Source organism: Choloepus didactylus, chromosome 10, assembly GCF_015220235.1.
Source record: "Choloepus didactylus isolate mChoDid1 chromosome 10, mChoDid1.pri, whole genome shotgun sequence".
Lineage (NCBI taxonomy): Eukaryota > Metazoa > Chordata > Mammalia > Pilosa > Megalonychidae > Choloepus > Choloepus didactylus.
The window spans coordinates 88,038,516-88,050,474 of NC_051316.1; the positions used below are offsets into that span (position 1 = coordinate 88,038,516).

General features: G+C 47.4%; 1 protein-coding gene across 1 annotated transcript; it reads left to right on the plus strand.

Annotated features, from left to right (window-relative positions):
- The first annotated feature begins 260 nt into the window (after positions 1–260).
- ALDH1B1 (aldehyde dehydrogenase 1 family member B1) lies at positions 261–1,745 on the plus strand. The gene is given in 5 exon segments (XM_037798285.1): positions 261–849; positions 852–1,029; positions 1,031–1,268; positions 1,270–1,513; positions 1,516–1,745. Coding segments are annotated over 5 exon segments (1,479 nt in total).
- The last annotated feature ends 10,214 nt before the right edge of the window (positions 1,746–11,959 follow it).

The window sequence follows — 11,959 nt, forward strand, 5'->3', positions numbered from 1 at the left end:
TTGCTAAGAAGGTGACATTTGCGCAAAGACCTAAAAGAGGTGAGAGAGTGAGCGAGAGATGGGACATAAAGGGGATGGACTGGAGGGGGCTTCAGGGCTCTTGTGCCCCTGCTTCTAGAGGTGATAATCCATGCTCTAGAGGTGATACCCCTTTCTGCTAGAACCTTGGCACATCTGAGCTGGTGAGCCTTTGGGTGACCACCTTGCCGCCGCTCACCTGTTCTCTCTGGTTCCTCGTGCCCCTCTGCATAGTGGTCAGCATGCTGTGCAGCATGGTACCCTGGCTGCTTTGCCTCCGTGGCAGGACCGCCCCATACTCCTCGGCAGCTGCACTCCCAGGCCCCATCCTGAACCCAAACATCTGCTACAACCAGCTGTTCATTGATGAGTGGCAAGATGCAGTCAGCAAGAAGAACTTCATAACAGTCAACCCTACCACGGGGGAGGTCATTGGGCACGTTGTTGAAGGGGACCAGGCTGATGTGGACCGGGCTGTGAAAGTAGCCCATGAGCTACCGGGGTCTCCATGGCGGCAGATGGACGCCTCTGAGCAGGGCCAGCTGTTGAACCTCCTGGCTGACCTAGTGGAGCAGGATCGTGTCTTAGACCTGGATGAGGTCATCAGGGTGTACCGGTACTTTGCTGGCTAGGCTGACAAGTGGCACAGCAAGACCATCCCCATGGACAGCGAGCACTTCTGCTTCACATGGCATGAGCCCATCAGAGTCTGTCGCCAGACAATCCCGAGGAACTTTCCCTTGGTCATGCAAGGCTGGAAGCTCGCCCCAACGCTCACCACGAGCAATGCTGTGGTCGTGACGGTCACAGAGTAGACCCCCCTTTCTGCCCTGTCCTGGCCTTCCTCATCAAGGAGGCAGGCTTTCCCCCTGGGCTGGTGAACATCGTCACAGTCTATGGCCCAGCGGCAGGAGTGGCCATCGCCCAGCACATGGATATTGACAAAGTTGCCTTCATTGGTTCCACCGAGATGGGCCACCTCAAACAGATGGCAGCCGGCAAGTCCAACCTCAAGAGTCACCCTGGAGCTGGGTAGGAAGAGCCCCAGCATCATGTTGGCCAATGCCGACCTGGGCCATGCCATGGAGCAGTGCTACGAAGCCCTCTTCTTCAACATGGGGCAGTGCTGCTGTGCCAGCCCCCACACCTTCCTTGAGGAATCCATTTATGATGAGTTTCTTGAGAGAACAGTGGAGAAAGCCAAGCAGAGGAAAGTTGGGAACCCTTCTGAGCTGGATATGCAGCAGGGTCCCCCAGGTGGACAAGGAGCAGTTTGAGCGCATCCTGGGCTACATCCAGCCTGACCAGAAAGATTGTGCAAAGCGTCTCTGTGGGTGGGAGCGTTTTGGAGAGTGCGGTTTCTTCATCAAGCCCACGGTCTTTGGTGGTGTGCAGAATGACGTGAAGATTGCCAAGGAGGAGATCTTCAGGCCTGTGCAGCTGCTGTTCAAGTCCAAGAAGGGTGAGGAAGTGATTGAGACGGACAATAACACCAGGTTAGCTTGGCTGCCACCATGTTCATCCAGGATCTGGACAAGGCCGTGTACCTCACCCAGGCACTCCAAGCTGGGACGGTGTGGGTGAACACCTATAACATCATCACCTGCCACACACCATTCAGAGGCTTCAAGAAATCTGGCAGTGGAAGGGAGCTGGGGGAGTATGGGTTTAACGCCTACACAGAGATGAAGATAGTCACTATCAAGGTCCCCCAGAAGAACTCGTAAAAATGGCCACCAGGAGAACCAACTCCAGTCCAAGGGTTCCCCAGACACCTGGACCAGTGGTTGTCAAAAATTTTAAGCGATGGACCCTCTCTTTTATCAATTAACTCTTAGAGGGAAGCCCAACCAATAAAGCAATAACAGGAATGGGGGCCCAGACCCCTTGGTGGCCCCTGAGTCACTTCCATGAAACCTTAGGAGTCTCTAGAAGACAGATTAAAGCCACTAATCTAGACAGTAGGTTTTAGTTCTTCCTGCCTGCTCTAAGGACTTTCCAGTGGATTGACCTGATAGCTTAGTGGATGGACTCAACTCACACAAAGGATTGGAAGGCATTAGGAGTTTTGAACTAGGTGGACACCAAATCTTGCTTCCCCTCTTCATTGACTTAACCTATTAATTAAGGGTGCATTTCCTTTTCTAAGTACCACTTCCTAGCTGTTTTGCTTAATTGCACTTCATTTCACCGCTGATTTTCCTTAATTTGAGGGAAGGGGCCGGCAAAGAATGCATTATATAACATACCTTTAAAAATAAACTTAGACAACCCAAAAATGTCTAGCAAATGATGACTGGATAAACAAAATGTGATAGAGCCATACAGTGGAATATTATTCAGCCATAAAAAGAAATGAAGTGCTGATACTTTCTACAACCTGGATGAAACTTGAAAACATACTAAGTGAAAGAAGCCAGACACAAAAGAACACATACTGTATGATTCCATTTATATGAAATGTCCAGAATAGGCAGTAGTGGATTGATTGCCCGGGGGCTGAGAGAAGGGAGAATAGGGAGTGATTGCTAATAGGTACGGGGTTTCTTTTGGGAGTGATAGAAGTGTTCTGGAAATAGCGGTGATGCTTGCACAACTTTATGAATATAAAAATAACCACTGAATTATGTTCTTTAAAAGGGTGAATTTAATGGTATGTGAATTAATACTATCAGTAAAAAAATAAATAAATAGAATAAACTCATGCATTCTGTTTGCAAATCCACTGTTGTCTCAATACTCTGTTGCTGCTGAACATTTTACAGTCTTGGGGATGGAAGGACCCTGGTAGTCATCTAGTCAATGCCCAGCCTAGGTACAAAAGTCTCCACAATATTTCCGTTTTTGTTTTTGTTTCCTCTTGGCTGGGTGACAAAGGGTGTTTAAGACCCTCAGAGAAAAGTTCTAGGTCCTGTCCAGACCAAGTCCTCTTCAGAATTTGCTGGCATTGCCCCTCTGACCCCCACCAACCCCACACCACCCCTCAAGCCCAGCCCAGCATGAGGGCCATCCTGACAGGCTGGGGGTTTCCAGAGTTTCAAACCTCAACAGTTTATTAGGCTTATTGTTGGTATTACTATCTTTATTCCCCAACTGATGGGAATAAAGGTAAATCCAAGCCAGCCAGGCCAGCTGCAGAATGCTGCTCCTATCTCCATGCCATTCGTCCTTCTATTTGACATTGCTCACAAACAACTCTGCTTTTAGGTCCCTGCAGTCTTGTGTGTGCAGCCCCAAGCACTTCTGGGACATCCTGTTATCTTACCTGGGCATCAGGATGATTGTGTTTATCATCTTAAGTTGGGTTGCATCTGAAACTGCTTCCTGAGGATTCCGGGTCTCTCTGGTCCCCTTATCTCCCCATTCCCAGGACCTCCTTCCTAGCCTTTTGTTCAAGGCTGAAGTGACCCTAACTCTCACCCTAAGTGCACCTCTTATATTTGCACAGTAGTGAAAGCTTCTCATGTGCAAATGGGCTGCAGAAACAGGAATGGCAGGGGTGGGGATGGGTTCTCTGATAACTAACAAGCAATATCACAATATTTTAACAAATTCATTCATGGTTTGTTTCTCAATACTTTTAAACCAAAGAGGAACCTTGCTGAAGTTGTCCTAGTATGGGATGGGGTTAGGAAAAAACAATCTTATTTTGATCCCCAGAATTTTGAGGCTGGGGGTTCAGATAGGTCACGTACTTAATCAGCTCACCCCCCATGGCCCCTGTCCACTTATCTATCATGGCTCTGAAAGCAGAGACCTGTGAGCAGGGAAATGTAACCAGGCAGCGTTATTAAGCCCAGACACTTGCCTACATGATTTACACTCCGTGGTAAACGTTGCAACACCAGAGCATGCATCCATTTGACAAATTTTCACCAAGCTTGTGCTCTGCCAGGGACATTTATATGCTTTTGAATCCTCACAACAACCCTGTAAAGTAGGTAGTAGTCCCCCCTCCTCTTTTTTTTTCTTCAGGTGAGGAAACGGAAGCTGAGAGAGGTTTAGTCTGTGCCCGAGGCCACACAGTCAGTTGTAGAACCAGAGCAAGTGCAGGCCTCGGATCTGCCTTGAGAGGCTGTGTCCTTTTCACCACAGCAGGATGTCTTCCCAGAGGCCAGGTGCTGGACAAGATGAGATAAGACATTCCCTACTGTATTAGTAAGGGTTTAAGCTACAAAGAGACCCCAAAATACAGTGGCTTAACCAAGATACTAGGAGACCCTAAATTGCTGGGTGGTTATTCAATCTAGATTACAGACCTCTGATAGAACATTTCAGGGCATTGCTAAAAGCAGCTAGCAGTCTCCAACAATGGGGCAAGGCTTATTCCTTGGCCCTCCTTTTCATAAGGAGTGGAGGTGATTAACTTCAATTTCCAGAAGAAAGTGGTGACACTTCCAGTCCCTCTTCTTACCCCATCTCCATTGGATCATTCCCATGGAAAGCAAGGTGACCGACAGTGAGATAGAGAAGAACATGGCATTCATCGGGCCATGCTTACCAGAGGACAGGGCTGCTACCCTGAGGAGGCAATGTGGTCTCTGCTCTGGGATCCTCGGCTCTTAAGCAGAGCATGCTCTCCTTCTCTGTTTCCTCCTCCTCTCTGGTGAACAAACCAAGGCAGATCTTCCCCAAAATGTGAACAGGTGTAGAGGTATATGTCATGGGGAGGAGCAGGGCTAGTGAGGAAGCTGCCACTTGCCAGCTTCTCTAGGACAGGTGTATTAGTTAGGGCAAGTAATGCCAGCTGCTGTAACAATTTCAGACCTTAGTGGCTTAACCCAATAAAAATTTGTTTCTCACTCACATAAAGTCAATTCCTGCCCAGAGAGGCTTTCCTGGGCAGCTTTCCTTCAAATGGTGGCTCAGGGAAGCTGGCAACCTCTCTGCTGCAGCTACACTGCCTTCAATCCACGGCATAATCCAGCTGGCAGATGGGGGCAGAGGGGAAAGCCCGTGGAGAAGCACACCCACTCTTAACTGCCTCAGGCAAGAAGGGATGCATTGGCAAGAATTAGTCGTGTATCTTCACCTAGATGCATCTATAGGCATGCTGTGTGTGCAGAGGAGGGAACCAGATTGTATTAGTTTTCTATGGCTGTTGAAACAGTTAGCATAAATGAAGTGACAAAAAAACAGAACTTTATTCTCTTTGAGTCCTGGAGGACAGAAGTTCAAAATCAGTTTCACCAGGCTGAAATCAAGGTGTTGGTAGGGCCATTCTCCCTTCAGAGCCTCTTTCAGCTCTTGTGGCTGCCAGTGCTTCTTGCCTTGTGGCTGCATCACTCCAGTCTTCAAGGCCAGCCACTTCAAATTTCTCTCTGCTCCTTCTCCATCTCCCTTTCTCCTCCGTGTGTGTGTGTGTGTGTGTGTGTGTGTGTGAGTGTGATCTTCTGCCTTCCTCTAATACATGTGATTGCATTTAGGGCCCACCTGGATAATTCAGGATAATCTGTCTCAAAATCCTTAATTTAATCACATCTGCAAAGACCCTTTTTTCTTATAGGTTACATTTACAGGTCCCAGGGATTAGGAGCTGGTATCTTTGATGGGGGTGGGGGTGGATTATTTTACCTATTACATGGTGTCCTAGTTTGCTAATGCTGCAGAATGCAAAACACCAGAGATGGATAGGCTTTCATAAAACGGGGGTTTATTTCACTACACAGTTACAGTCTTAAGGCCACAAAGCATCCAAGGTAACACCTCAGCAATCAGGTACTTTCACAGGAGGATGGCCAATGGCATCCAGAAAACCTCTGTTAGCTGGGAAGGCAGCTGGCGTCTGCTCCAAAGCTCTGGCCTCAAAATGGCTTTCTCCCAGGACGTTCCTCTCTAGCAAGCTTGCTTCTCTTCAAAACATCACTCCCAGCTGCACTCTTTTTCCTCTCTTTGAGTCAGCTCATTTATATAGCTCCACCGATCAAGGCCCACCCCGAATGGGTGGGGCCACGCCTCCATGGGAACATCGCATCAAAATGATCATTACCCACAGCTGAGTGGGGCACATTCCAAGCAAATCTAACCAGCACCAAAAACGTCTGCCCCACACAAGACCACAAAGATAATGGCATTTGGGGGACACAATACACTCAAACCGGCACACATGGGCTTAATGAGCAGCTTGCTAGTATCCACCCCAGTGGTAAATTCAAACTGCAGTGAAATATGTAGTAGCCCTTGTCTTGTTTTCCAATCTCACATTACTGGAAATTACCCAGCTCATTGCAGTCAGTACCTCATGTGCATACACCATGGGTCAGAAAGGGGGTGTGCTGGGGGCATCTCCGATCAAACCTCTAAGCCCAAAGAACCCACATCGATGCTGAACAAGCCCAACATCCAGCTTCTCTGCTGGATGCATCATGGCTGCTGCTCTATTAGGCTTGTCCTCCTCACTAGATCCAGAGCCATTTAGGAACTTAAATTTCTCACATTCCAGATGTGAGCCCAAGCCCTGGTGACCACCTTGTTAATTAATTTGCTCAGCTTGTGAGAAATTAAGTTTAGCTTTCACACAGAATAGGTGTGCCTTGCAGGGTGGGGCGGTTAAGAAATTGGCAGAAGGTTAAAACGACAAACTGTAATCCAGTCAGTCCCCCTGCTTATCTGCCCACTATCTACTATCCTTGCAAGGTGAAGACTCAGGGTAGAGGTTCCCAAAATAGCCTCATAACTTGTTACCAAATGAGCCCAGACTGGCTCTAAAGAGGCCTAAGCATAACCATTATAGTAAGGGGTGGAGATTTATTCCAAGGGTTCTTAATGTTGCAAATTTGCGCAGGAAATGTAATTCAAATGTTTCCAATTTGGACTGGCTGCATGTTTCAAATTTGCTGGGCTAGTTAGGCTTGTCGAATAGAATGTAACCTCTGGAGTATCCAGCCAATGGAGAAACAGGGGAGGGACTTGCGGTTAGGTGTAGGGAACACATACTGCTGGGTCTATTGTTCTGCGCGCCAACCCCCACATTTTGATTGGGCGTCTGTTCTTGCAAGATCGTGAATAAATTCTTTTCTTCTCCACAATCGGGTGAGCATTTATTCCTTTTAGGAATAGTGCTTGTTTCCCACAAGCTCATTCATTGGTTAACTCAGCTTAAAAAAAAAACAAACAAAAGGCTAAGGTGTTGGCTCCAGGGAAGGGGTTGGGGAAAGAGAATAGAATCTGACAATCCCTGGAGCTCCCAATCTGGCAGGGGAGATCATTACAGGACAGGGTGACAAGTGCTATGATAAGCAGAAGCATAAGGGCCATGAGATCTCAGAAGAAAAAAAGAAATAACCTTTATTAAGCACAGACAGTGTGCCAGACATTTTACACGCCGCAGCTCCTATAATCCCCCTACCTGCACTCAAGGCACTTATTTTTTTTTAATCCAGTTTTATTGAGAAATATTCACATACCATACAATCATCCATGGTGTACAATCAACTGTTCACAGTACCATCATATAGTTGTGCATTGATCCCCTCAATCTATTTTCCTTACACCAGAAAGAAACAGAATAAGAATAAAAAATAAAATTAAGAAAGATCACCCAAATCATCCTCCCCATCTCACCCTATTTTTCGTTTAATTTTTGTCTCCATTTTTCTACTCATCCATCCATACACTAGATAAAGGGAATATAATCCACAAGGTTTTCACAATCACACTGTCACCCCTTGTAAGCTACATTGTTATACAATCTTTAAGAGTCAAGGCTACTGGGTTGGCGTTTGGTAGTTTCAGGTATTTACTTCTAGCTAGTCCAATACATTACAACCTAAAAACCGTTATCTATATAGTGCGTAAGAATGCTCACCAGAGTGACCTCTCGACTCCATTGGAAATCTCTCAGCCACTGAAATTTTATTTTCATTACACATCCCCCTTTTGGTCAAGAAGATATTCTCAATCCCATGATGCCAGGTCCAGATTCATCCCCCGGGAGTCATATCCTGCACTGCCAGGGGGATTTACACGAGTCCCATGTAGTGGGGAGGGCAGTGAGATCACCTCTGAGTTGGTTAGAAAGAGAGGGTCAGGGCCCTTATTTTTGTTGTTCCACACTTCATAATCAAGCATACTGAGGTGTGCAGTAGTCTGCCCTGGCTCCCCAGGATTCAAAGTCAGCTCTTCTGACTCTTGACTGTGCCCCACTGCCTCCCGGGGCACCCAGCTCAGCCCCAAGGGAAGCCCCGTGGGGTGCGGGACCCTGCAGGACCAGGAGGAGGTAATCAGGTGGGGAAACAGGTAAGGGCGTGGAGCCTGGGAGAAAGTCTGGGGGGAGAGCAATGGCAACTTGCTCACCTGAGGAGGGGAGGGGTGGGGACTGAAGGCCAGGCGGGTGGACAGGGGCTGGGTGATGAAGGGGTCTGCCCTGCGAGGGAGTTCACAAAGGGCAGGCACTTTAAAAGGAAAACTGACGGAATTCCAAGTTGGTGTCTAAAGCTGGCTCTGCTCCAGTGTGGAGGATGGATCAAGGGGTGACCTAGAGATGGAGGACACTCAGGACACTGCTGCCTCAGCCAGAGTGTGGCTGGTGTAAACCAGGGCATGGGGCTGACAAGGGAGGGAGATCCTGGAGAGCCAGAGGAGGGCATCAAGTTACGGCGACACATTGGCTAGGTGAGAGAATGAAAGCTAGGGTGACCCCGTGTTCCTAGCTCCGGTACCCAAGTAGATAGTGGTGCCAGTCACAGCAAAAGGGCACCTGGCTGGAAGAGCAGGTTCAAGGGCAAGATGATGAGTTTGTTTATTCATTCATTTAGCCATCACTTTTTTTTTTTCCATTTATATTGCATTTTTTTATTGAGATATATTCACATACCACGCAGTCATATAAAACAAATCATACATTCAATTGTTCACAGTACCATTACATAGCTGTACATTCATCACCTAAATCAATCCCTGACATCTTCATTAGCACACACCCCAAAATAACAAGAATAATAATTAAAGTGAAAAAGAGCAATTGAAGTAAAAAAGAACACTGGGTACCTTTGTCTGTTTGTTTCCTTCCCCTATTTTTCTACTCATCCATCCATAAACTAGGCAAAGTGGAGTGTGGTCCTTATGGCTTTCCCAATCCCCTTGTCACCCCTCATAAACTACATTTTTATACAATTGTCTTCGAGATTCATGGGTTCTGAGTTGTAGTTTGATAGTTTCAGGTATCCACCACCAGCTACCCCAATTCTTTAGAACCTAAAAAAGGTTGTCTAAAGTGTGCGTAAGAGTGCCCACCAGAGTGACCTCTTGGCTCCTTTTGGAATCTCTTTGCCACTGAAGCTCATTTCATTTCCTTTCACATCCCCCTTTTGGTCAAGAAGATGTTCTCCGTCCCACGATGCCAGGTCTACATTCCTCCCCGGGAGTCATATTGTCATCACTTTTTATTGAGAGCTGACTATGTGCAAAGAACTATACCAGGTGCTGGCAAGATAGCAATGAACTCAAAAAAAAAAAAAAAAAAAAAATCCTGCCCATCCTGTTTGATGGGGGAGGCAGACTGTAAAAATTAAGTAAAATTTAGTCCATCAGATGGTCAAGGCTAGAATGGAGAAGAATCCTGCTGGGGAGAAGGATTTGGAATGCAGGCATGGGAGTTGTAATTTTCAATAAGGTGCTGAGAGATAGTCTTAGTGAAGGGATGATATTTGAGCAGAGGACTGAAAGAGTTATGGAAATACCAAGTGCAAAGGCTCTGAGGCCAGAGCGGGCCTGGGGGTGCTGGAGTGGATCGAGCAAAGGGGGCAGGATGGTGGATAAAGACAGGGAAGTAACAGGGCTGGTGTATGGGCAGAGGTGAGCCTTGAGGGCCACTGGACCAGCTGGGGCTTTGACTCTGAATGATACAGGAGCCACTGGAGGGTTTTGATTAGAGGAGTGATGTGATCTGACTTACGTTTTAAAAGGATCACTGCAGCTGCTGTGTTGAAGTATCGTTTGAGTTTTTAAGATGCCAATCTCAAGGGGTGAGTGAAGAATGAGAATTCCATGAAAGGCACTAAGGAGAAGCAGCCAAGGAAGCAGGAAGAAAACGTGGGAGAGAGGGGAGTCAAGGAGCCCAGAGGGGCAGGAGTTTCCAAAGGGAGGGAGCCGTCAGCGGAGCCCAATGATTCCAAGAGATCAAGTAAGAGGAGGACTGGCTGAAGCTGTGGGGGGTGAACGTGGGGGCCCTGGAGACCTTGTGAGGGCAATTTGTGTGGAAGGGTGGGGGCAGAAGCCAGACTGCTGTGGGTTGAGAGCGCAACAAATTCATCCTCCCAAGCCCCAGTGATATGTACATTAATCCCATAGCAAGAAAGAACTTCAGACAAGAAGTCACATTATAAGGCCCTCAGAGGGCCTCTGGTCCACCCCCACCTCACTTAACCAGAGACATAAAGGGAGGAACTTGTCCAGGGTCACAGAGCTCAGTGGTGCCAGAGAGATCACAGGCCCCTCGACTCCCAGCTGCGTACGGTTCCCATGTGTATCAGGTAATGTCAGCGGCTATAACAAATAAATCCCCAAGTTTGAGGGTTTGACACAACAGAAATTTATTTTTTGCTTACCTAATAATCCGATGCAGGTTGATAGGCATTTTCCTCCACATGGAGATTCAGGAGACAGATCCTTCTATCCTATGGCTCCACAGTCTACAACACTCTTACCCATTTTTATGTTACATATTCCTTTGAGAAACTGATAAAAGCTATAGACTTTTGCTTTAAATAAAATGGACACAGGCTCATCCACACAAAACATTGTACATTTTCAAGGGATTCATGGAACCCATGAATCTGCCTACAGAATCTCAGGTTCTTTGGACCCCAGGGTAAAAACTGGTGCCTAGCACCTCAGAGACTTCCATGTCCAGTTGATAGATGGGGAAGAAAATATGGAAAAAGCACTACTGCTTCTTAAAAACCCTGGCCTCCAAATAGCACATATCACTTCTGCTCACATTGCATTGGCAAAAAATAATACCAAGACCCAATCCAGGCAGAAAGGGAGACTGGGAGATGTAATCACTGGCAGGACAATTCAACACTGTGGAAGGGGGAGCCCCATTTTTTGGTTGACAGCTGGTCCTGCCACCCTTACTCCCACGATGCAGGTGTGCATGAGGTTTGATGAGTGCTTACCACAAGGACGTTTTAGAGTCTAATACTCTTACATGCCGTTTGCTCCCTATCTTACACCTTACTCAATTAAGGTTCCTTTCTCCTTACTTCTTTCTTCTCTCAGTTCATTTTCTTGGAGCCCTGCTTAAGGCCCACCTCCTCCAGACGCCATCTCTGACCATCTCAATTTTGCTATCTCTGACCCCTCTGAGCTCACAGCATCCTTCATTTAGTCTTACCCTGTGGCAGTTCTTGTTAATTAGCATATAATGAATAGGTCTGATTTTTGGTTATACCAGACTGTGACTCCCACAACTCTCAGTCTGTCTGATTTACCTTCTCGACCCTCCACACTTGGCATCCCGCCCTCCAACACCCCCTATGATTTACAAGGCATTTCATGCCCATTCACTCACGGGCTCCCCAGGACAGGTCAGCAGGGCAGGGCAGGGATGTTGGCCTCCCCAGACGGGTGAGGAAATGGAGGCTCAGAAAGTGGAGGGAAGTGACTCAGTCCCGGGACCATGCAAGGCTTGCCCTTGGTCCCAGTTCTTCCAACTCTAAAGCGAATAATGCCCATTCCATGCAAGTGATGATGTCAGACAGGTTCACGGTCTGGTGCCACGAGCAGGTCTCCATTCCAGGGTTGATTCTCTGGGGACTGTGGGCAATGGTAGCTCCTGAGCATCTAGCACTGCCTGGCACATGCGTGCTCTGCAAAAGTGTGTGAGGATTTATGAATGGAGACAAGAGAGGTTTCTGCCCTACCTCTCCCCAAATACTAACAAGGTTTACAATCCCTTGACAGGCAACCACTTCCTAGCATCATGGGGGAGATTTGG